Here is a 27,713-nt window from a genome sequence, read left to right on the forward strand (position 1 = left end):
GTGGGAGTGAGTAGAAAGAACGACAACTTGAAAACACACTGAAACTGTAAACAACAACGTGTAATAATACCATACGTTACTCGCATGAAAATACACAGAAGATCCTGTTCATTTTCGCTTGTTTTCGATGTTATTTAAATATAGAATCTATAGAGTTGTGTGAAATATCGTTGGAATTAACGAAAAGTTGTGGAAAAGGACCCCAGCTGAAAATATATTATTGAAATTTGTGGCCGAGTCTTTTACACTTCCTGGATAAAGACAGAATAATGACAACAAGTGCTCGTGCTTTGCGAACTTTAGTCGTGCAAGTGACACGAAAGTACAGCAGTACAGCGGACAAAGTTCATTACAAGGTTGTGGTAGCTGGAGGCGGCGCAGGTGGTTGTGCTGTAGCTGCACGTGTATCCCGTGCACTTGGTCCAGGAAATGTGGCTGTGATAGAACCAGCAAAGGTATACATTGTGAGATTAATCATTTCATTAGTCATATTAGGAGTTAATTATATTCTGAAAGGGAGACTTTTAGTCAAACTGCCTTTAATGTATAAAGCGCCCTTGGACAGACAATTTTTGGCAAGAAAACCTCAAATGGTGTAATCCTGATGTAGATCTATATTTTACATACTTTATTAAGCATAAATAGATAATGTCATCTTGAATATTTTTATTACACAAGTAATTGACTTAATTAGGTTTTAGTTAAATGATTGTTGTCTGGTCTCTCCAGTTCAGCAATTATTCAGTTTTAGGCTAACAAAATTGTATGCTTGCCAGATTTTTTGGAGAGTGGGGCGTGCTTGGTGTCCCCCCAGGTTTGGCCCTTGATATCCATTCAAAGATACTTCCAAAGTGTTGTGCACAGCAGTAGCACACTGTTGATTTCAAATATAACTGCCAAGTGGTTCAAGACTAAATATGTAAAATCTGTGCATGTTTTGTTGGAATAGTACTTGTAGTATTGCAATTTCATTAAAGGTAGCATGGGCCTCTGTGTCTGAAAGGTTAAGTTTACTGACTAGATCATTTGCCCCTTGACAGTGTGGATTCATTGGACCTCTCTTGGGGTGTAGAACTCTTCATGTGAGCCCTCCAAGTGGATCGATTCTCTGTGCCTAAAATAATGCCTGGATGGAGGCCAGAAATTTAAGTTGTAATAGTTATAGTATGTGTGAGAGTGTGTTACCAGGATATATCAGAGCTAGGGGTACATCGAGGGTATTTTTCTCTGTACATATCGTCGAGGCCGGTAGGCCGAGACAGATATGTGAAGAGAAAAATAACGAGATGTACCCCTAGCTCTGATATATCCTGGTAACACATGAGCACTACATATTATAACTGTTTTATCACATAGTTTATCATTAAAATTTATATATCATTTTCATTTAAATTTGTTTATTATTATTTTTACTATTTTGATTCCCTTTCTGCGCCTCGCTGACTGAAACACTAAAACTTCTGTTTTAGAAAATGTGTTCCCCAGATAAAAGTACCCAACAAATTTCTGCATTGGTTTTAAATATTTGCATTTCATTGGCCAGACATATTGTAAAACTTGTTGTTTTGTTTGTAAAAAAAATCAAAGAAAAAGAAACATTTGAGAAATCTCAGAATTTCATATATTTCATGTATTTCTGAATTTGGCAATAACTATCAAGTTTTTGAAATATTCTAGTTTATTTATTCTTTTACTTTATAAATGTAGGTGTTTGTGACAATTCTTTCTCTGTGAACTGTAAATTGGAGCTAAAATCATCTTTTCTTTGAAAGGAAAAAATTATACTCCCTTGATAGGACCTCACTAGAGAAAAAGTGTTCCGATATATATCGGAACAGTTTTACTGTGCTGATATATATCGGAACACTTTTTTTCTTATGAAACTCCATAGAGATTTCCGTGTTGATATATATCGCAACAGTTTTGTAAGATATCAGCACAGTTTTGTAGTAATAATGTGTGTTACTAATTACACGGAAGTTGTCCGAATACTCCAAGGTTTCCATGCATGTTCATTTTACGAGGTTATTTCGCCCAGGTTTCCGAGGTTTTATTCCCTGATTTTTTTTCTTTGGTCAAAATCTTTCAAAATAAAAGAGTCCGAATACTCCATGGTTTTTTTCCAAGCTGTTTTTCCAAGCTTTCCATGGAAAAAGTACAGACGGGATGTATAACATGCTGCAAAGATCAAAGGAAAATTGCAGCACTATGCGATAATAATACATACTGCACATTTGAAACTAATGTTGTTCAGCTGTGTACATTTATATTATACCATATTTCTTCAAAGCATCAATGTATCAACTTCAGCCTGCCACTGTTTGCTTGATTTTTCTGTTAGACAGTTTGAAACAATTGCTCCTCTGGTCAATTTCACAACATTTTGGGCTTTATGGGAAAAGTCACTTTTGGTGACAATTTCACATATAGAAAAACTTCTACAAAGTAGATTTTACTGAAACTTGTAGTTGTAGATACATATGTATAATTGAGATTTTATAGAGAAAATCATTCTCGAAAATTTTGGGGAAATTTTTTAATAATTGGACACCAAATAAGGCATCTGGTGTGTTTCCTGGCTGCAAAATATTGTTTTTCTTTTTATTTAAAATGACCTGATTTTGTATTAACTTTACAAGTTAATGTCATCATGCTGGAAAACTACACTGGGACTGACATAATAAGAAATAAAAAAAACAGTATTGGAGTTGGTGTTTCAGACTGTGTTATGACACTGATTTGGCTCACAGTCGCACAGTCATTCTCAAGCTTAAAAGATGTACATTTCCCCAGTCTTAAAAGCTGGCATTTAACAGGCATAGGCTTAAAAAGGGAGGTAATAAAAATATGTAACTTAAACATGATAATAATATAATGTAATGTGCAGAAGCCAAAATCATTGAGCCAGGTTGATTAGCATTTTTAACCAGGTTTTCAACGAAAACCTGAGTTATTAGATTGGGGCTAGATGTCGGTCGGGCGGGCGGGCGGCGGCGGCATCAAACTGGTGTTTCCGGTCAATAACTTTTGTTTCGGTAAAGATATTTGAATAAAACTTGGTATGTATGTAGCTTATATCAAGACAAAGGCTGGGATTGATTTTGGGGTTTCTGGGGTCAAGGTCAAGGTCACTGTTACTTAAAATAGAAAAAGGGTTTCCGGTCAGTAACTTTTGTTTGGTAAAGATATTTGAATAAAACTTGGTATGTATGTAGCTTATATCAAGTCAAAGGCTGGGATTGATTTTGGGGTTTCTGGGGTCAAGGTCAAGGTCACTGTTACTTAAAATAGAAAAAGGGTTTCCGGTCAATAACTTAACTTAGGAATGAGCTATCATGATGAAACTTGGTGTATAGAAAACTTATATAAAGTTGTAGCTTGGGATTGATTTTGGGATTTCTTGGATCAAGATCAAGGTCATTGTTACTAAAAATAGGGTTATGGTTAGGTTAGGGTTAGGGTTAGCATATCTTCTACATGCATGGAGGGATTTTGATGAATATTGGCACAATTGTTCACCATCATGAGACGGAGTGTCATGCGCAAGAACCAGGTCCCTAGGTCTAAGGTCAAGGTCACACTTAGAGGTCAAAGGATACAAGAATGAAAACTTTGTCCGGAGCATATCGTCTTCATGCATAGAGGGATTTTGATGTAACTTGGCACAATTATACACCATCATGAGACGAAGTGTCTTGCGCAGTTCCCTTCTTTAGAATTACTTCCCTTTGTTGTTACTATAAATAGCTTATATTGTAACTTTTTCATTACTAGACGTAGGGAAAAATCGAGACCACTTTTCTGTAGTACAACATGCATGTTACATCCAAGTTTGAGGTGTATTTTGACCAGTCTCTACCTGGTAAGGATTTCTGTGTGGACTTACAATTTTTTTTTTTTTTTTTTTTTTTTAAGATTAACTTGCCTTAGTTGTTACTATAAATAACTTATATTGTAACTTTTTTATAATTGACCGTAGGGAAAAGCCAAGACCACTTGTCTGTGGTACAACATAGTTGTTACTTTCTAATTTTAGGTGTATTTTAAGGTATCTCTACCTGGTAAGGAGTTTTTTTGTGGACTTAGAAAAACAAAAGAATTACAATGATTACTAAACAACCACAAAATTAAAATTACATCTGCAAATACAGGTGCTAGAGTAAAGAAATTTGCTTTGACGGGCATATATTGTGACATTCTAGTACTCTTGTTTATTCTTATGAAAAGTTGAAAACCTGGTTTCGTGGCATTGCCGCGTTTCTTGTTAAAGAATGTTATATCCCTTAACTTGTATATTTTCAGTATCATTACTACCAGCCCCTGTGGACTCTGGTTGGTGCGGGAATCAAGACAGTGGCACAGACAGCGAGACCAATGAAAGATGTCTTACCCAAAAAGTGTGACCATCATACAGAGGCAGTTGCAGAGTTTGATCCCGAAAATAATTCTGTTACACTTGGTAATGGAAAGAAGGTGTGTACTGATTGCATTTTAATCCATTTTCCAATTTTGTTGCAACAGTTTAATTTGTAATTTTTCTTTAAGTATCTGACAATTAGCTCTTTTAGCCAATAATTGTTTTTAGATAAGTCGGTAAAATTTGAACTTATCTTGATAATGGGTCACCCAAAAAATGTTTTTATGAAATTATTTTGAAATCGGGCCACCATGGCAGTTTCTGACAAGAAGATATTATTAAGATTTTCACTAGGAAAAAATTATACATAGGCTTTGTTATTTTTTAATATTCATATGGTACAGTGAATATTATGAAAATGTCTTATTTGTTAAATGTGTGATTAATTTCAACTAAGATTATAGTAGTAAGAACATGTGCTTTAAATAGGCATTTCATGTCATGCTAGCAGCTATGGTTCAAACAAAGTAAAGATACTATGGTTGACCTATCACCTTGTCTGCCCTATCTACTGTGCACTTTTATAAAAAAAATAAACATTTATTTTGTCAATGGTGCCCCTTTTCTAGAAAAAATATGATTTGTTTGTGTCTTTTTACCCCAGCTGTATTACTCAGATTCAGGTCAAGATAATTATTTTAACAACAAAAACATACTGAATTACTTGTACTATGCTATGTATACTTTATAATGCGAAACATTATAATGCTGTGCTTGAGAAGGTTATAAACAGTTCAAATAATCTTAAAATGAAAAAAATTGTGAAGCTTCTGGTATTAAATACCTACCTTATCTAAAATCTAGACCAACTTTAAAGTAGAACAATGTAACCTTGAACAAGTGGTGTTGTAAACAACTTACAATCTCTGTCAATGGAAAAAGTGAAGAACTGTTTCTTTATGTCAATACAGCTATACACTTTTTGCATTGAAGCAACAATATTTTACATGTACATGAATAATGTTTATTTTAAGAGACTATTATTTTTTTCCCTCCTGTTTCAGCATTTATTATAGGGGAGTGTGGGGAAGGGGCCATACTGTGTTACCCTTGTCTGTCTGTTGTGTTTCAGAAAGTAGCTGTTGTAATTCATGTTAGTCATGAAAAAGCAACCAATACACATCAATACATTGAATTTTCATCCTGTCACCCTCTTTCATGCAAGAAAGGGATCCCGTATAGCCAAGCTAAGCGATACAGGCGTCTCACTTCTAATGATGATTTGTTCACAAATGAATTGGAGAAATTGCGAATGTATTTCCATAATCGTAATTATCCAAGTCATATCCTTGATGATGCTTTAGCTAAAGCATCAGCATTGTCAACCGAAGAAGCCATGACCAACCACAGGCAGAACACAGATGATATTATCCCCTTTGTTTGCATATACAACCCATCCCTACCAAACATTGGTCAGATCCTTAATAAATATTGGGGGCTTTTTGAACTATCTGAGAAAAGCAGTGTACGCAACCTGGTTAAATGCAAACCAATTATTGCTTACAAGCGACCTACAAATCTTAGTGATATCTTGGTTCACAGTAGCCTGATGTCTTCGGATGTAAATGCTGGTGTTCTTAAATGTAATAGAACACGGTGTTCTCATTGCGCTTATATCACTGAATCTGTACAGTTTACAAGCTCTCAAACTTTAAAAACTTACAATGTTAAACAAAATCTTAACTGCATGTCTGAAAATGTTATCTATTTAATCACATGCAAAAAGTGTAAGTTACAATATGTGGGACAAACACATCAGAAATGTTCTCAAAGAATGAACAGCCATAAATTTGATATCAGACATTTTCCTGATACTCCTACAAATGTATCTGAACATTTCAATTCTGAAAATCACTCTGTCAGTGATTTTTCTTTCATGCCAATCGACTTGGTAAAAAATGACTGGTTTAGGCTCTTGAAAGAGACTCGTTGGATTTATACATTGAATACAGCCTGGCCTCATGGCATGAATGCTAAAATATTATTTTAGTCTTTCATTTTTTCACACAGATTCTTCCTAATGTATTTTTGCATATTAGTTAGTTTTCCTTGCCTGTATTAATATTATTTTTGCTTTGCAATTTTTGCAGGAAATAAGTATCTATTTTTGATCCTATACTATATGTGAATATAACGCCAAAATGGGTAACGTCTTTTGACGTCGTCATTGACGTCGTACTTTCCTGTGACGTCATACTATTTTGTTATTATACTCTGATGAAGTCCAATGGACGAAACATGTTAGTTTTGAAGTAAAACGTATATTTCTGGAGTTAGTTCTTCGCTTTATTTATTTCTTCAGATTTTGATAAAACATTCACCTTAATACATGACATTTTGCCATGTGCAAGTCTAAGTCCCCTAGCTCAGATATCAAGGTCATATTTAGAGGTCAAAGATTTGTCATCATTTTTCTTGCCTGCATGCATGGACAGACCTTAAATAACTGAAAAAATATTCACCATAGTAAGAAAATGTGTCACATTTAAGACTCAAACCCCTAGTACAAAGTAAATGAGAACAACTTCTCCTTGGCTTGGTCCAGTTTACAGTTTATTCAGTGTACCTTCACAATCTTCGAGATCTGTAAATATATATAGTGTACCTTAACTAAGCATGACAATAATGATCATATAATCCTATATCTCACCCCCTCCCCCCCCCCACCCACCCCCCACAGTCTTTAGATATAAAGTGATTCTTGGTATAGATCAAAGACTGACTAGATTTTTGTGGTTCTCGGTATAATAGATCAAAGACTGACTAGATATTTAAGTATATCAAACAAATCAAACAATTAACAATGATAAAGGGGGGAAAAAATTATGCATGTATGTGCATATTCACATTGATAACAGTTCATCACTCTGATATATTTCACTAGATGTCCATCATACTTTCCAAATATTGTCAAAGTTTCATTCTATCAACAATCTATATTGTCCAGCAATGCTCGATAATACTTTTACTCAATTAAACTTAAAATCAAAACATTGAGAACAATTAAGTAGTCTGAAAATTTCCAACTGTCAAATATTCTTATTAAAACTTGAACTCAAAAATTACATATCCACTAATCTGTATGTGAAAAAAAAACTGAGGAAACAAGTAAATAGTATGTGAACATTTAACTGTTTTGGAGTTTTTAAGCACTATCTTTGAATTGCAAATTAGTCTGTTGAGGGCACTGAGCCCGTGTCAAGTTCGTAGTCCTGCTGCCAAATGGGTGGACGTCTGGGTCTGTTTGACCGTCGGGGACTGGCGGGGGCAGTGCCGGTGTCGGTATTGGATCTGTTGCTGTGATTGAGGTATCACCTGGACGAGTTGGAGTATTTCCGTTACTTTTACCATGTGGCTGGCTCTCAGGACTAGTAGGCGATGGATGGAAAGGAATGTGACGCCTTAGATCCCTGTTAGTAGGAGAATGTGATATGATACCTGGGCCTGTAGGAGTTTGTGGAACCTCTGGTATCATAGTACTAGTAGCAGGGGTTGAAGTATGGTTGGCTGGCACTGTAGGTGGGTTACCGTTTGCACACACGGGGTCGTGACAACAGCTGGTGTACTGACAGTAACAGTTCCAGGAGAGGGACGGGGTGGCTTGTTGATGTTGATATCGGACTCAATTGTGAGTTGTTTCGACGGTAATTGTACGGGAGTATATTTGCGCAGGAATTTACGGTTTCGTATAGTGACACGTCTCGACCCATCAACACGCACTGCATATTGGTCATATTGCCTGACCTCTATGACTACTCCAGTCTTATCCCACTTAAGAGGGCCAGGGGGCCAACTAATGATTCTGGATGCGAACATAGTCACCAACTTCAGGGGGTAGCAAGCGTTTAGTATGTTTGCTAAGTCGTTCAGCACATCTCATATGTCTGTTTCTCAGTGCTTCTTCGCGAGCCATAGCTGTAGATCGCCAAGTATCATGAGGTTTGTATTTTCCAGGCGATATTGGGATGAAGTCCTTAATTGGGCGACCAAAGATGCACATCTCAGGAGAGAGTTTTGTGTCTCGATCTGGAGTGTTCCGAAGTTGCAGCATGGCGCGCTGGACCTTATCAGTGTCAAGGTCACCAGATTCAGTAGTATTGTCCATTAGGAGACGTTTCATAGACTTTACACCGAGTTCAGCCCTGCAGTTGCTGTGTGGGAATGCAGTTGAGGACAATCTATGGTGAACACGTACCCCAGTCCTGGAGAAATTTACGCGTAACTGTAGCAACAAATTCTGGTCCGCCGTCGGAGGAAAGCTCATCTGGGATGCCATATGTCACAAATATACGTCGTAAGCAGGACACTTAAACCCATCTGCACCATTTGAGGCTCTTTCTACAATTGGCCAGTTCAAGTATCGGTCGACAACAACTAAGTAGTGAGTGCCCTTGTAGGTGAAGTAGTCCGCACAAAGGCACTGGAATGGATATTCAGGGGTTGTAGGTGGGATTGGTGGTGCACTGGGGTTTGAAGGTGTAATGCGATTACAATGTGTGAAACTCAGTCTAACGTCATTGATTGCTTGGGTGATTCCAGGCCAAAATACAGAGGCCTCAGCTCTTGATATCATAGGTGTTACACCTTGATGCGCTGCATGCAGAGCTGCGAGAACTTCATCCGTGAGCGAAGCTGGAATGACGACTCTGTCCTTGTACAGTATAACACTATCTACTGTTGAAAGGTCCTCTCGGAAATGGAAGAAATCTCGGATCGGTTCAGGCATTTTGCTAAGGGTCTCAGGCATGCCTTGTTCAACAAAGTCAGAGAGCATTAGTAGGTCGTGGTCACTTGCGGTGGCTGTTCTCACTCTGTCCCATGTAACTGACCTGATACTTAGAGCATTTAAAGTAAATACCGCGGTGGACAAAACACTGTCCTCGGATGTTTTGCAAAAGCCAAAATCCTATTCCAGTCTTAGACCAGTCAGTCGCCAGACAAGTGGGCTTAGCAGGATCAAAGATAGTTACACCCTCTTCAATTTCACTGGCAATCACACGTTTTGATTCCTCAAAAAGTTCCTGAAGCTCATCAGTCCATTCGAAACTAACGTCTGGTTTGAGTAGGTTTCTGAAGGGCTGCATTCTGTCAGTCATGCTGAAGGCGTAAGATACCTGGTTCACTAAACCAAACCATGACCGGACATCAGTAAGATCCTTAGGGGTAGGGAAGTCAGTAATTGCACGAATGTATCTTTGACTAGACGAACTTCCATGGGAGAGATTTCAAAACCGGCAAACTCAACTGTGTCAGCACCGAAGACAAATTTCTCAGGATTGAGAACAATGCCATTTCTGCCACAGACATCCAGGCAATTAGCAGCCTGGTGGAAAGTTCTTTGATGGAGTCCGCCCAAAGTAAATCATCATCAACACACTTGCTTTTGTTTGCTATGTCAGCAATGATCTCGTCATATCGTCTGGTGTAGCCATCTCCGGAAGCGATATATCCCTGAGGGGCAGTTTTGTAACGATATCTTCCCCAAGGTGTAATAAATGTCGTTAGGTGACGGTCTTCCTCACAGATGGGGACACTGTGATAACCATTCCAAGCGTCGAAGATCGTCTTCTTTTTGTTGGCTGGGACAGATCTTGCTTGTAAGCATGGGGAGGCTATGTGGTGGGTTTCTCGGGTTGCCTGTACATTTAGTGACTGGAAGTCAACAGTTCGTCTAAGTTTGCCATTCTTTTTCGCACCATGTGACTGGGTCACCAATCGGAACCTTCTCCAGAACACCCAAGCATATATCTTGATCTAGTCCCTCCTTAACTGCATCCCTCCAATGAAGCGGGACTGGCACAGGCGTGTGGTGAGCAATCGGTGTAGCATCTGGATTAACCATTAACATCATTGGGGGACAGTCCATGAGGGGTAGTTGTTGATGTTCACATGTGTTAAAAGATACTGTTGAAGCTTTTCACGGTTTTCAACAGTGGCGGGGAAAGGTGGCAGTTTCGGTAATGGAGGAGGTAGCTGGCGTGTTGGACAACCACAAGGTGCTACAGTGGGATCGTGGATGTCATTGACACTTTTGTTAACCAGGACATGCACTTGTGTTTACATAATTGACCAATAAACTTTCAGAGAACTGACAGAAATGACAGAGTTATTTTCCAGAGTTAAATGACCAGAATTTTTTCAAAGTGCTACATTTCCGCAGTGTTGGTGAATATTCCATGAACATTTTGATAGATGTCCAGAGTAATTTCCAGAGATGTCCGTGGAAAACATCTGCAATCACTCTGGACATGTTATATAACAGGTGACTTTTCCGTACTATTTCTACTAGTAGTACCTACTTTCCATGGAAGTTTTGCATTTGTCTGCAATTTTTCCGCAGTTACTCTGGAATATGTACAGCCGGGAATGCAGGAACAGAAACTGAAAGGGAAGATACATGCATAGCATCTAAACCAAGCTCAGCATAATCTTGTGGCAGTGCCTTAATAGTAACATTTATAAATGGTTGAGGTTTAGAATTGCGTTGTACCCGTGAATCAGTTAGTGTACCATAGACATAATGATCAAGGGGAACAGCCTTATTTACAAAGCACACATTTGAGTCTAGATTATCTGAATATGATAATGGTGTATCAAATAAAGTGCAGAGAGTGTCAAACACAGCATCCTCATGTAACGCCGCCTTTGGTGCTTGAGTACGGGGCGGGCTTCTTTGGGTGGGTTTGTCCTAACTGCGACAGACAGACTCGAAGTGGTTATCACGCTGGCAAATGTCACATTTGTGGCCGTAAGCAGGGCATTTAGAACGACGAATGCCCACCGAGCTTTGTTTCCCATGGCCACGCTTTTGCTTCCACAAATTTATAAACGTCTTCCAATGTCATATCTTGATTCTGATCACCAAGGAGGTCCATTTGAATTTCAGGATCACACAAGCCTCTGCTCAACATGTCACGCATAATTGCCTCCATATAGTTAACATCATGGTCACAATTGGTGCACTTAATAACAAACTTACAAATGTTCGCCTGACCTTGTAACCTTGCACCGAAACCCCTAATTGTTTTGTCTCTATCTTGTGTCATATTATGCAATGCAACGTGAGCTACCATAGTGTTTTCTTCTCTTACTGCCAATTTGCGGATGGAAGCCATAACTTTGAGGCTTCCGCCAGCTGCGCGCGTCAAGTCCTTACGAAGTGGTTCATCGCAGCATTCGATTAGTAAATGAATAACTTTATAAGGACCATCAATTTTAGTTGCTGCGACATAATCATTCCATCGTGACTGGAAATATGCCCAGTCTTCAGTTGTGCCAGCAGGCGTAATAGTTGATCTTCTCACGCGTTCTCCATAGCCTAGTAGTAGAGCATCCGCTTCGAGTGCGGGAAGTCGTGGGTTCAATCCCTGGCCGTGTCATACCAAAGAGGTAAAAAATGGTACTAGTAGCTTCCTCGCTTGGCACTCAGCATTAACAGGACAGTGCTAGGGCTGGTCAGCCCAGTGTTAGTATAATGTGACTGGGTGGGGTATCATGCCACATGTCTACGACGTGATATTCCAGTGTCAGGCAGCACTATAAAGTTGGGCATTGTGCACACTGCTACAAGTAGACACCATCATTTATATGACTGAAAAATTGTTGAAAAAGACGTTAAACCCGAACCCACACACACACTCTCACGCGTTCTACTTTCGCGACTGTGAGCTGCTGAAGGAGCAGCTGGGTGCATAACACTTATAATGAGCTTTGATTAGTTCCACAACAACACCAGCATCAACATTCGGCGTCTTATATTCACAACCAGGAATAGGGCAAGGTACTTCTGACATGTTAACTGTTTTCTGAACTCAGGGCTGATAAGCATTTCGAGTCCACAATGTCCAGAGCTGATATTTGTGTCAGGAGTCACAGTAGAGTAGTCCACTTGATGTCGAAGATAAATGAGAACAACTTCTCCTTGGTCCAGTTTACAGTTTATTCAGTGTACCTTCACAATCTTCGACATCTGTAAATATATATAGTGTACATAAATAACTAAGCATGACAATAATAATCATATAATCCTATACAAAGGTCATAATCACACTTAGAGGTTAAATATTTAAGACACTTTTCTTGTCTTTATACATGATTTTAGATATTCAAATATAACTAAATTGCTTAAGGACGTATGCTAGAATTTGGGGCAAAATTTTTCCCTATAATAGAATTTCTTCAAACTTCTCTGAAAGAGAGGGACGTATTATGTGAACACCGGTCAGCGTCAAAAGCATGTCCGCTCTCTTTAAGTTGAACAGTTTTTATCTGATCTTCACTAAAACTGCTGACAATATTTATGGGCATAATATCTCGACCAATTTGATAACCATCCAAATCGCCCCAGGCACTCATGGATTATGGCCCTTGAATTACTCGAAAAACTGCGAATTTAGCTTTGTCCGCTATCTAAGTCAGACAGTTTTCATTTTACGGGCGTACTTTGTGACAGTCTTGCACTCTTGTTATCAGATATAGAGACACATTTATATGGACTATTAATGTATATGAGCCGCGCCATGAGAAAACCAACATAGTGGGTTTGCGACCAGCATGGATCCAGACCAGCCTGCGCATCTGCGCAGTCTGGTCAGGATCCATGCTGTTCGCTTTCAAAGCCTATTGCTATTAGAGAAACTGTTAGCGAACAACATGGATCCTGACCAGACTGCATGGATGCGCAGGCTGGTCGGGATCCATGCTGGTCGCAAAGCCACTATGTTGATTTTCTCATGGCACGGCTCTTATTTGTTTTGTTTTAATTGTTCTATAGTTGCAATTATTTTGTATGTTTGTATTTCAGTTAAGCTATGATTACCTAGTTGTTGCCCTTGGTATACAGATTGATTTAAACAAGGTAAGGAACACTGATAACAGCATTGAAATTCAGATATACATATGTTTACATTTCAAATTGTTAAGTAGTTTAGTATACAGCTGTTAAGACTGTTACCAGCTATAAATTAAAATACATAATGCATACTACAAGTGTGTCTCCCAAGCATATTGATTGTGACTGATATGTCTGTCTATACCCAAACAAAACAGGAATGGTGAGTTCCAAGCCTATACACATACTTTTTGGACCATGGGTTGAATGCTCTGGTGGAATTGCAGGTTTCTGACATCTTGAATATTTAATCTAAAATGTTGAGCTTCTAGATTTTTCAGGGCAAGTCTGTAACAAAATCTTGTCTGAAACTGAAGGTTGGATTAATTTGCAGTCACCTTCGGTATAATATTTCAGTGCCATATCTAGTTTAGTTTTGTGTACATTTTATTTATACTTTGGCCAAATATTGCATATCCATTCATCTTCTTACACCAAGGGCACTGTCAAATCTGCTAACATTAAAACACTGTCTGATATACTTACATGGAGAACACTGTCAGATGTATTTGCACCAAGACCATGCACTATCAGATCTACTTACACAAAGACCACTGTCAGCTATTTACACAGAGAACACTGTCAGGTCTACTTACACCAAGAACATTTTCATATCTACTTACACCAAGAACATTTTCATATCTACTTACACAGAGAACACTGTCAGCTACTTACACAGAGAACACTGTCAGATCTACTTACACCAAGAACATTTTCATATCTACTTACACAGAGAACACTGTCAGATCTACTTACACCAAAACCACTATCAGATCTACTTACACCAAGAACATTTTCATATCTACTTACACAGAGAACACTGTCAGATCTACTTACACCAAGAACATTTTCATATCTACTTACACAGAGAACACTGTCAGCTACTTACACAGAGAACACTGTCAGATCTACTTACACCAAGAACATTTTCATATCTGCTTACACCAAGAACATTTTCATATCTACTTACACAGAGAACACTGTCAGATCTACTTACACCAAAACCACTATCAGATCTACTTATACCAAGAACATTTTCATATCTACTTATGCTGAGAACACTGTCAGATCTACTTACACCAAGAACATTTTCATATCTACTTACACAGAGAACACTTTCGGATCTACTTACACCAAGAACATTTTCATATCTACTTACACAGAGAACACTGTCAGATCTACTTACACCAAAACCACTATCAGATCTACTTACACCAAGAACATTTTCATATCTACTTACACAGAGAACACTGTCAGATCTACTTACACCAAGAACATTTTCATATCTACTTACACAGAGAACACTGTTGGATCTGCTTACACCAAGAACATTTTCACATCTACTTACACAGAGAACACTATCACATTTACTTACACCAAAAACATTTTCATATCTACTTACACAGAGAACACTGTCAGATCTACTTACACCAAAACCACTATCAGATCTACTTACACCAAGAACATTTTCAGATCTACTTACACAGAGAACACTGTCAGATCTACTTACACCAAGAACATTTTCATATCTACTTACACAGAGAACACTGTCAGATCTACTTACACCAAGAACATTTTCATATATACTTACACAGAGAACACTGTCAGATCTACTTACACTAAAACCACTATCAGATCTACTTACACCAAGAACATTTTCATATCTACTTACACAGAGAACACTGTCAGATCTACTTACACCAAAACCACTATCAGATCTACTTACACCAAGAACACTTTCATATCTACTTACACAGAGAACACTGTCGGATCTGCTTACACCAAAACCAATATCAGATCTACTTACATTGAGAACACAGTCTGATATACTTAGTAATACATGGAGAACACTGTCAAATGTATTTACACCAAGATCATTATCAGATCTACTTACACAAAGACCACTGTCATATCTGTTTACATGGAGAACACTGTCAGATATACTTACATGGAGAACACTGTCTTATCTGCTTACACAAAGAACACAGTTAGATCTACTCATGCTGTGAACAATGTCAGATTTACTTATGCTAAGAACACTGTCAGATCTACTTACATGGAGAAAACTGTCATATCTACTTACATGGAAAACACTGTCTGATTTACTAACACAAAGACCACTGTCAGATCTGCTTATGTTGAGAACACTGTCAGATCTACTTACACCAAGAACACTGTCAGATCTACTTACACCGAGAACATTGCCAGATCTACTTGCACAAAAAACATTGTCAGATGTATTTACACTGAGAACACTGTTATATCTACTTAATGGAAAACAGATCTACTTACCATACACCGAGACCATGGTCAGATTTAGTTACACCAAGACCACTGTCACACCTGCTTATGCTGAGAACTCTGTCAGGTCTACTTGCACTGAGGACACTGTCAGATCTACTTACACCAAGACCACTGTCAGGTTTGCTTATGCTGAGAACACTGTCAGATCTACTTATGCTGAGAACACTGTCAGATCTACTTACACCAAGAACACTGTCAGATTTACTTACACCAAGAACACTGTCAGATCTACATACACAGAGAACACTGTTAGATGTACTTATGCCAAGACCACTGTCAGATCTACATACACCGAGAACACTGTCAGATCTACTTACACCAAGAAATTTGTCAGACCTGCTTACACCGAGAACACTGTCAGATGTTCTTGCATGAAGAACACTGTCAGCTGTATTTACACTGACAACACTGTCAGATCTACTTACACAGAGAACACTGTTAGATGTACTTATGCCAAGACCACTAACAGATCTACATACACCGAAAACACTGTCAGATCTGCTTACACTGAGAAAACTTTCAGATGTACTTGCATGTAGAACACTGTAAGATGTATTTACACCGATTAATACTATGAGCTTAATTAACAACAAGAACACTGTCAGATATATCTACACTCTAATTTGCTGCTGAAAAACTCTATTCAAACCAATGGAATAAAACAAATTTTCTAAAATGTAACTTTGATTAAATTTTCTTCTTGATTTAGCAGAAGGTTTTATCTGCCATTTACCGTTAAATTTAATTGTTTTCCAGGTTGAAGGATTGATTGATGCATTGGACAATGACCCGTTGGTTGGCAGTATTTATTTACCTGATACAGCAGAGAAAACATTTAGTGCTTTGCAGAAGTTCAAGGGGGGTGATGCAGTTTTTACATTCCCAAACACACCAATTAAGTGTGCCGGAGCACCACAAAAGATCATGTACTTGGCTGATGAGTTCTGGAGAAAGGTAAATAACTGTATGTTTAATATGCCTTTATAGTTTACAGGATTAAGTTACTGAGAGGTAACCCTTATCCTGCTACATTTCTATAATGGACTTGTCCATCTTTCAATTTGGACAGTACCATTAACTGTTTAAAGGGGTGCTTACCTAAAAGATACTGACTGAATAGCGAACAGTGTAGATCATGATCTAGTGGCTGTGGACTGGAACCACAGTGGAGTCAGTTTTGTATCTCAAAGTCTCTGTTATCAGTGTGATTTCCCAGATAGCAAACTCAAAAGTGACTGGGAAAAATGAATGAGGAATCATAAGGAAAATGTTCTAATCTTTCACCTACGAACACAGATTAAATCTTAATACTGTTTTTTCCTTGAGTACATTGAAGGTGTTCTTGAGTTAATACGTAAAGTCGGAGCAGACATGTAAAAGCATTCAGGGGTTTTTGAGTCATCTAGAGTTGAAGGTAATCTAGAGTCGAAGGTAATTAATCTAGTGTATGTAAAGGTGAAGTAACACTCATTAAATTTTATTCATGATTTCATACTATTCTTTATTATATTTTAGCAAGGTGTGAGGGACAAGGCAGAAATCAACTATTTCACGTCGCTTGGGAAAATGTTTGGTGTTGAAAAATATGCTGCCAGCTTGCGAGAGATTGTCAAGAGGAAGTGAGTTGTGTTTGAAAATGTCAGTGCCACAGTTAATAATATTCTACTGAAGTCAAGTAGCATTACACTCATCATATGAAAGTTTTTGGCAGTTACTCTGTTGACTGGTTGATATTTCTATGAAGTCAGTTAAGATTGCACTGATCTTAGACTAATATTTTGGTGAAGTCAGTTACTATTACACTGGTCTTATATTGATATTTCACTGACGTTCATTAATGCGACACTGGTTACTGGTTAATATTTCAGTGCTGTCCGAAATAATTCGACTGGTCATGGGCATATATATTTCAGTGAAATCTGTAACTGTTGCACTGTTCTTTCAGCGAAGTCAGTTACTTTTACATCAGCCATTTACACTGATCTTGGGTTATAATTTCAGTGAAATTAAGTACTTTCAAATGCACTGGTCAAGGGTTTATATTGTGGTGAAGTCAATTTTTAAAAGTGTCTGCTCTGTAACTCTTGAACCCCTTGAAGGATTTCAAAGAAACTTGACACAAATGTTCACCACATCGAGATGACTTGCAGAGCACATGTTCTGGATGGATCACTTCAAGGTCAAGGTCACACTTAGGGGTCACAAATGTTCACGACATCGAGACGACGTGCAGAGCGCATGTTTCGTATGGCTTGCTTTAAGGTCAAGGTCACACTTAGGGGTCAAAGGTCATACATGAACCCCTTGAAGAATTTCGAAGAAACTTAACACAAATGTTCACCACATTGAGACAACATGCAAAGCGCATGTTCTGGATGGCTCACTTCAAGGTCAAGGTCACACTTAGGGGTCAGAGGTCATATGACTTGTCCGCTCTGTAACTCTTGAACTGCTTGAAGGATTTTAAAGAAACATGGCACAAATGTTCACCACATCAAGATGACGTGTAGAGCGCATGTTTCGAATGGCGCTTCAAGGTCAAGTTCACACTTAGGGAACCCCTTGAAGGATTTCGAAGAAACTTGACACGCATGTAGAGCGCATGTTCTGGATGGCTTGCTTCAAGTTCTGGGTCACGCTTAGGTCATACCTTCAGGTGTATATTGCTTCACATTGTGGTGCTCTTGTTTACACTTGTCATGGGTTGTCATTTCAGTCAAGCCAATAATTAACACTGGCCAGTTGGGCTGAAGTGGTTGAAGATCATACATGGAGATAGTATTTTTGGTGTGGGTAAAAATTATGTCTGCTAAGCTAGCTTGATATTTGGAGATCATCTGATTTGCTAGTTCGATTTGAATTCTCAATGTGGTTTTCTTCAAGGTTTTCTTTGAATTTACATTAACATTTGAAATACCATCAGTCAACAAAAAAAATAAAAGAATACATGATTAATGACAGATGGAGTGTGAGCAGCAAGTTTTATTTCAATTTTAATGTTGTCTTTGATTTCAGGAACATAAAAGTGAATTTTAGAACTAGTTTGAAAGCTGTGGACCACATAAAAAAGACAGTGACCATTGAACTACTAGATAGTGAGTCTGGGGAGGTGCAAACACATGATGTAAGTAAAGAAGTACGGGAGAATGAATCTGTGAAAAAAAATATGACCACAAGTAAATTTTCATATATAGGAAGTGTATAGGAAAGTCACAGTTTTGATTACGTTTGGCTGACAAAAGATTTTGTACAATGTTTCCTGTAACGAAACTTTTCCCAATATCATAAATAAATGTTGAAGTATGTTTTTGCTTATTTTTGAGATGATTAAAATTTAAAGCTGATTTGTTATTATTTTATGTACCAACATAATAACTATTATATTTAAGAAATAATATATCTCATCCAGTGATTTGTCGTTGAATAAATCATTGTTTGGAGTTCAGATGCGAAGGAATTATATCACGAGGGCGCAGCATCTGAACGACAAACAATGATTTATTCAAGAGCAAATCACTAAATGAGATGTATTATTTCGATTCTAACACGTTACCAAGGAATTTTAAGTACATCCTTGATGACATTCATGAAATATTTGCCCGCTTTCAATCGGTTTCTTTTCCAGTGCGCCGCTATGACGTTTGACGCCATGACGTAATAATTGTGACGTCAGAACAGTGATTTGTTGTATAATAATTCACCGTTTCCTGCCTTCTTTGTTTAATAGGAAAATGAATCGGATCGTGTTAGAATTTATTGCTATATTTATAAACTTACAAACAGGCTACCATTAGTTTATAGCATGATTTTGTTTCCATGTTCCAGGCCAAGGTTTTAGTCATTGTTACCTGAATAAATATTATAGAATATTCATGAATTGTATATGATGTATGACGAAAGACTTAACTGTAAGATGTTTGTGTACTCATTTATGTGTTTAACACTTTTCAGTATGATTTTCTGCATGTAGCTCCACCAATGTCGGCTCCTGATCCACTGAAAAATGCCCCACCTACCTTTGTAGATAGTGCTGGATTTCTAGATGTTAACCAGCTAACAATGCAACATAAAACCTACCCGAATGTGTTTGGACTTGGAGACGGTTCTAATATTCCCACTGCTAAAACTGCTGCTGCTGTCGGTATGTAAACATTTTAGTTAGGAAGTTTCTTCAGGTTATTTTACCCTGTTCAGAAACTGTTTGTAGGGGCTATACAAGTATCACTTTGTCTCATCTTGTCTCATCTCAGGATCCAAAAAGGTATCATTTTAAAAATTACAGTATGATCTTGGGTTCATAAGACAAGTTCACATACCTGATGCAATCATTGACACTTGTTTTGACAAACTTATGTCCTCTTTTCACATGGAAAGTTTGCCAAAATTGACTTTTCTTTCAATATTTCTGAGACCTATTTATACAATGATTGAAACTTCATACAGACATTTGAGATCATAATTAATTTATAAATTTATGCTTGCAGTTTCATAAAAATTTTACAGAATTATTCCCTATTCTATTTTGGAAAATGTGTCAAAATTGATGTTTTCTTAGAACATCTCTAAAACCAAAGAATATCTGCATTGGACCTTGGAAGGGTCATAAGTCATGCTCCACGTAGAAGGTTTATGAACTCAGATTTTTGTTTTCACAAAAATGATTCACTTATTGCACATAGAAAATGGGAAAACTTAATTTCATCCAGAAATCTGCCCATTGGTAAAATTACTATTGACAGAATTATTGTTTTTCTTAAATAGCTCAGAATAAAATAAAGTTATTCCATTGGAACTTTAAAGAAACCTCTAGAATTATACATGAAGTTAACATAACCTATCCCATAACTGTGCCATTTTTATACAAAGTTTTTGTCACCCTTTTATATTTATATCTTTCTTGAGATACCTGTAGTTTATGTTGACTGACAAACTCTAGTAACTGTCGTTATTCTCAGTTTGCAGCTATTCTCCAGTCACTGGAATGTAACAGGAAAATACAATGTATTCTGCTAAGATCTGACTCCATTCATCTTCCCAGGGTTTTGATTTATCTCAGTTGATAACCACTTACCTTAATTTTTCAGGTGCCCAAAATAAAATTCTTTTCAACAGCCTACAGCAAGTTATGAAAGGAGTTACTCCAAATGGGCAGGTATGTAAAGTTCATCTTAATATCATTTCTTTATCCATCTTTATATCCTGTAGATAGATCTGACATGGTTAAAGTATTAGTGAATTTTCATTGAGTACCAGTCAGTTACCATGTGTAGCAGAAGATTAAGGTCCTTCTCAGTTGTTGTCAGTCTATAGTTTTAAGTTGAAAAGGCATCATGCTGAAAGTCTGAATGGTTTATTATGTATAATGCATGTAAGATTCTGAATTGAATGTGTGGGAATGTCAGTATTATTTGAGTATGTTGATGTCATTTCTTTTTTGACTATCCATTATAGGGCTGTATATCCATTATAGGGCTGTAATATGTCTATATTTCACCGATAATGTGCATAATTATGTAAAAATGGTATATTTACACATGAGACATCTCGCTGTTAACACTCATTTACTCACGGGTTAAAACACACCTAGAAATGATTTGATTTATTTGGGTTTTACGGTGCACCAACACAGTATAGGTTATATGGCGCCAAACAGGACTACAAATTTTGGTTCCACATCTCATTTACATCAAAATAAAAACATGAGGTATGGAATCAAAATTTGTATACCTGCTAGAATCACAGAGTTACAGCAAAACCCAGTGTTAAGACCCTATTAGTCGCCTCTTACGATCATGCAAGGGCAAGACAGTGGTTCCAATTCTTTTCATACACAGATCGTCCCAGAACCACATGGGGCTCCTAGAAATGAGAAAGTTTATATACTGGCGTGTAAATTTCTGACATGCATTTCCATTCATTGCTTGTAAATAGTCCAGACATATACTTATTTCTGGCATGTACATGTAAATGTTGCATGTCTGATGTTTCTTGGGCAAATTTATGTGTCATATTTAGTATATTATCATTTGATATTGGAAAATGGTCAAATAATTGCCCAGCTATAATTGATTCTGGTCAAGTATTGAATTTAAAATCAGTTATGGTGTATAATTAAGTAAATGCAATTATAAACTCCAGTGTGAACTCGGTTATTAGCTCTCATGTCTGTTTGAAAAAGTAGAGTATTTAAAAATGCTATATTGGTATTTGTTTTTGAACAGTATGATGGTTACACAGCATGTCCTCTTGTCGTTAGCTACCATACATGTATTATGGCCGAGTTTGACTTTAGTTGTGAGCCACTGGAAACATTTCCGGTTAACCAAGCTAAGGCAAGACGGTCAATGTACTACATGAAGAAAAATGTGTTCCCTGAAATTTACTGGAATCTTCTCCTCAAGTAAGTAAACATAAAAGCATATATAATAGAACCAAATTACCACCAATTCTTGAAACGTGTTCCATGTATAAAGAAAGTAGTTTAATGAAAAACTGGATAGGAGATCCTGCGTTTGCAACAGGGCTTTAAAATCTCCTCTTCCACCCAGTTGTGTAAGCTGACTCTTGCACTACAAATGGTGTTGTAACAAACTGCACTTATGAAAGAATGCTTAAATAAATATGCAGTGGTAAGAAAATGAATCTAAGGTACAGATGGACAAATCTGGCTGTCAAGTAATATAAACTGTTTTGGCAGTTTATCAGCAGAATCCCTTTACTGCTTGAACAGTTACCCTTGAGTCGATATTCCCTTAAGCCCTATATACCCTTCCACATTAAAACATAAAACTTTGGTCTATACTGCTTGTTAAACAAAATGAACTTTCTGAGAACATGAAGGTATTCCATGGACCATTTTTATTTCTAAAGCCAGATCATTGACACATTCAGGATTTTATTACAATTTAATATATACCACTTCACTAATACAAAACTGATCAAGTTTTCATAATTTATTGTTTTCAGGGGACACTGGAGTGGAAACAAGGTTTTCAGAAAAGCTTTGCATCTGGGAATGTCAAAATAGATGCTTTACATGGTGAAGCATATGAAATATCATCTGTAAATAGTGCTGTTGTCTTGTATTTTCAAGACACGCTTTATTTGTAATTATAATTATGATTTTAATTGTGTTGGAAAGGTTGAATGTTAATGTAACTGACTTCTGAAAGCTGGTCCAACTTTATCATTTACAATAATTGTTCAGTTAACATCATTCAGAGTATTACTGGACAAGTTAATTAATCAAAATGGTTTTATCTGTACTTTTATCTTCAGATAATCCCCTGACATGAGAGATAACAACCCCTTTCAGGCATAATATTTGGATATGCTTGTGAAAAGCCATAGAATGTAATAACAACTTATCTATTATTTTCAGAAATAGTAAGCATATGATCATATGATTTTTCAATTGAAAGCAGAGTCTAGATATTGTCTTTTGAAACAGGATTAATTTTAACAATTATATTGTCTGATAATATCTGACCAGCATTATAGGGGCACACCTGATTCTTGCCATTTCTTTTAAATCATAAAAAGTAATAGTGATTGAAAAAGGAAAAGTAAAATCAAAGTGATGCAGTGGGTTGAAGACAGTGATTATCAATAAAAACCCCATTTACCTCAAAGTTGAAAGTAGCTGATGGGACCAGATTTTAGTGTTTTGTTACTTAACTATTATAAGTATAGTAGTGCTTTTAAGCTTGTTTATTAATAAATTTGACTGGATGAATTTGGTGTTAAGGTATTGTTACTGATTTGAAGCTAGTAAGAATGCTGTGAAATCAATTAATTTCATTGGCATTAGATTTTGTGGTCAAGGGGAATTGAGATTGTGGATTTTTAAGTTTAATGGTAAAGTAAATATGAATTTTCATTGTTGGTTATGACTTAATTTTTATGATTGACACAGTCACAAAGCCCATGATGATTAGTCCTCCTTTCACATTAGTATAGACAATCAGTCATTAGTTTTGCTTAAGTCATCAAAACCAGATTAAGAATACTAAAGGCAATAACTTATATGCATTCTCACTGTAATAGGAAAGGAGGGATGCAGAAATTGTGTGTCTGATTTTTATAAGTGCAAAGTTGTCTTGTCTCGAAGGAAAGAAACACAAATTTTGATATCAAAAACAGGAAAGATTGACCTTATGTGTATAGTATGCTGTATTTTGACAATCCAATGTGAATGCATCAATTAGAGATGGCAATGGTTTTATACAAGCTCACCTGAACATTGGTCTCTAAATTCTATATGGTGAAACCATGTGAATTTTGACCATACTTCCGTTATGGTGTTTTATTGGCTCTCCTAAACTTTGTTGGAGAGAGCTATTGTATATTAATATAGTTGGATGGTCTAACAACGTGTGGCTGTATTTTTTGAAACATTTCCTTGTGAAATATAGGTCAGAATTACACGGACTGCTAGAGCTAAAAACTGATAAACCTTGAAAGTTTCTTCTCATGAACCATTTGATGAACTTTCACTAACCTTCTGTAGCATCCTTGTATGTATCCGACACAATTTTGTTCAAGTGATTCTGCTAGGCCCCTTCTGTAGGGACCACCTAAGCTAAAAAATGGGAAAACCTTTGACACACTTTTTCTCACCAACTATTTTATGGATCATTACAAAACTTTCAACTGCCTGACTGATTGCTCCAAATTTGGCCTGTAGCATTCTTGTATGGATCTCTGAAAAGTTTGTTCAAATGGTTTGATTTAGCCACTTAGGGGTGCCAGAGCTAAAAATAGAAATAAAACTTTAAACAACTGCTTCTTCATGGACTGCCATCAGGTTTGGCGTGTAGAATCCTTGTATAGAACTGTCTCAGTTTTGTTCAAATATTTCTGCTTGGATTCTTTTAGGGGCCTTCAGAACTAAAAATAGAAAAAAAACTTTAACATATTCTTTTCCCAAAACTGGTTCATAGATTGTCATTAAACTTGGTCTCTAACATCCTTGTCTGGAACTCTGTCAAGTTTGTTAAAAGGTTCCACTTAGCCCCTTTTTTTAGGGGCCACCAAATACAAAAAACTTCTTCCCATTACCTACTTGATTGTCACCTAGATTGGCCTGTAGCATCGTTGCAAGGACCTCCCTGAATTTTGTTCAAATAGTTCTGCTTGGGCTCTTTTAAGGTCTGCCAGAGCTAAGAATAGAAAAAAAACAGCCTGTTACAATAAACTGCTTGATGGACCTTCACGAATCTTGATTTATAGCGACCATGGTTGTACCATCTCTTTAAGTTTATAATGGTTATGCATTTTGGGGATGTCACAGCAGAAAATAGAAAAACAAAACTTTATATAACTTTTTAAACTGCTTAAAGGATTTCACCAAACTTGGCCAGAAGCAAGGTTCTCCCTAGGTGAGCGATATCTTGTCTGGGAACTTTATTTTTCATTTTACTATACAGTAGGTCATATTATTGTATAAGCATTTTAACAGCCACGTCTCTAATAATAATTTCTTAGTGTGTTCATATTAAACAGTTCTAGTCCTGGTTATATTTTTCTGGTGTAAATGTTATTATGATTGTGTGATATAATGATGATTCAAGCACTGTATTTTGTATTATTATCTATTTTTACAGTATTTGAACAGCTCAAAGAGCTGTATAATAATAAATATACAATTGAAACTAGGTTTCAGACTCGCTTATCTAAAAATTCTATCTGTTTTGAAGAATTTTCAAGTCCAGTCGAAATTTCTTCATATTGTGTTAAATTTCACTCTGTTTAAGTAAAGTTCAACTTAATTCAACTTTGGTTATGTTGATGTTTGCATATTTTGAGGTCCCGTAGGCCTATGTGTCAAATTTCTATGTATAATTGTCTTGGTATGTTGAAGTAAATATGTGTTCTTTACATAAACCCATGATGTTGCATTGCCAGTTTAAAAATATTTAAAGGCAGCGTGACAAAAATGTGATTCATATATGTACTCTGAAAATCTGTATAAAATACATACTGTTATGTGATGTTAACATAAGGGGTTATGTCAACATTTTTCTTGAAAAGCATGCATAACAAGTATGATTTAGTCATCTCAAAGTAAAATGTTTGTTCTCATGGAATTTGAGATAACAACCTTCAGCTGTATTGTGTATTTCTCTTTAAATTGTGTTCTTTCAAGCCTAAGTCATACATTATGAAGGTGTTCCCATATTGACGATATTGCTTTTTTTTATCATAAAAATGAAATCCACACTTGTCTTCATATGTCAAAATACTAAGTTACTGTAATCAGTCTATAAAACAAAATTATAATATAGTTTTCAGAATTTATCCACCATGACTGGTAATTTACTATTCTCTCATTTATTTTCTCATTTTTATGTCACAGAAAGGTGAAGTCTGTTTCAGTCATGCTACACAACAAAAATGAATTAACATTGGCTGTATTTAGATATAGTGATAAATATGCTAAAGATGCATGCTTTAAAACTGAACAGTCAGCTTGATAAAATATTTTTATAACATTTAAATGTAATCACACATTTTTTCATATCCTATACTTATTTTGTGTTTACTGTGGCTATTCTAGTTTACTGTAAATTTGTATGTATAAATTTAGAGGAGAATCCCAGTATTATGCTGTGGAAGTTGTCTTAAAAGATGAAACACTGGATAAATTAGAATCTTGATTTAAGGCTTTCCAAGAAAGATCATTAATGTAATAATATAAGTTATAATGTCGCTTATTAAAGTGTTCACATATATTTAACCCTTAGCCTGCTGGCGGCGATTGGTTTTGCAACCAGTGCAGACCAAGATCAGCCTGCACATCCGTGCAGGCTGATCATGGTCTGCACTGTTCGCTATTCAGTTAGTAAATTTTAAGTGATCACCCCTTTGAATAATAAATGGTATTGCCCAAACTGAATGATGGAAAAGTCCATTTTAGAAATTTAGCAGGCTAAGGGTTAAACAGGTTATTTTTCATTTCTTAATTAGGATTATACTTGTTAACTAAAGACTGTCATGACATTGCAAAGCATGACAATGCATGTGTACAGTATAACAAAGCATATGTGCAGTATAACAAAGCATATGTGCAGTATGACAAAGCATATGTACAGTAGTACAAAAAGCAGAAATAAAATGAAGTGAAACAAAATTACTGGTAACACCAACCACAGTGCAGTGCGGAAGACTGTCTGCAGTAATTAAGTATTAGAATGCTTTGATATTATTAGAGAAATGAACTTTGTCAAATACTAGATGTCCAAGGACGTCGACAAACCAGGACAGTACAGAATTAATCTTCAGAGTTGCCAAACTTCCTGCTTTCTAACAAATAACACTGGTAACTTCCTAATTGTACAAGATGATTTCTTATTACATGAACATTAAAATTAACATTTTGACACTTGCTACCTACCTATGTACACATGGCTAACTCATTGTAAACAGCCAATTTGAGCTATGTGTTAATAGTGTTTTCAAAACTTAACTAAAATAGTCTAAATGAAACTGTATTATCAGCTTAAGTACATTTTTTTACATTTGTTGTTTAACCTTAAGAAGGCAAACTTTCATAAGTCCTGCAGTAAAAATTTATATAATTAAATTTATGCTTTTGTATGTACACTTTTATTGCATACATTTGTTTATGCATGTTTTATTAAAACTGGACAGATCTGTTCTGTTTTGTTTTTGTTTCAGATGTGTTATATTTCTTCCTTGTACATTTTATATGCTTTAACAGCAATACAATTTACCCCCCTTGTACCAGTGCCATATTTCTGAAATAGTATTCATGTTCTTTATTTGTAAAGCTGCTTTCTTCATTCGACATAGTTCATAAATAATTGCCAAAGCATATAAAATATTGTTTTTCATTACTACCCGAGAGTAAACTTTATGTTTGCATGCAATTCATTTAACAGGAGCTTTCTGTAAGTCAGAATGTTGGACTTTTCAACAGATTCTATGTCATGCAAGGGCTAGAACTAGGCAAAATGCATGAATCTGATTTATTCTATTACAATTTATAACAAACTTCAATTTTCTTACAAGGCAATGATAACAACTTGCATGTGAAATTTCAACAAATTTTTTCTAAGTCAACATAGGGCCATAATTTGA

The 27,713-nt window shown here is 36.4% G+C and overlaps 1 protein-coding gene across 1 annotated transcript; it reads left to right on the forward strand.

Annotated features, from left to right (window-relative positions):
* Positions 1–27,266, forward strand: LOC128556825 (sulfide:quinone oxidoreductase, mitochondrial-like). Its single transcript, XM_053542488.1, has 10 exons — positions 1–455; positions 4,303–4,473; positions 13,221–13,274; positions 16,368–16,565; positions 17,127–17,230; positions 18,627–18,735; positions 19,563–19,752; positions 20,696–20,763; positions 21,833–22,011; positions 22,578–27,266. The coding sequence occupies exons 1-10, from the start codon at positions 270–272 to the stop codon at positions 22,636–22,638; spliced, it is 1,320 nt and encodes a 439-aa protein (XP_053398463.1). The 5' UTR covers positions 1–269; the 3' UTR covers positions 22,639–27,266.
* The last annotated feature ends 447 nt before the right edge of the window (positions 27,267–27,713 follow it).

The sequence above is a fragment of the Mercenaria mercenaria genome, chromosome 1, assembly GCF_021730395.1.
Source record: "Mercenaria mercenaria strain notata chromosome 1, MADL_Memer_1, whole genome shotgun sequence".
In the NCBI taxonomy this organism is placed as follows: Eukaryota; Metazoa; Mollusca; class Bivalvia; order Venerida; family Veneridae; genus Mercenaria; species Mercenaria mercenaria.

What these genes read in the sequence shown, in the direction of transcription:
- LOC128556825 (XM_053542488.1), top strand. Translation starts at nt 270, where the DNA reads ATGACAACAAGTGCTCGTGCTTTGCGAACTTTAGTCGTGCAAGTGACA. An exon ending in CTGTGATAGAACCAGCAAAG is followed by an intron (nt 456 to 4,302) that starts GTATACATTGTG and finishes GTATATTTTCAG; the next exon opens with TATCATTACTACCAGCCCCT. An exon ending in CTGATGAGTTCTGGAGAAAG is followed by an intron (nt 16,566 to 17,126) that starts GTAAATAACTGT and finishes ATTATATTTTAG; the next exon opens with CAAGGTGTGAGGGACAAGGC.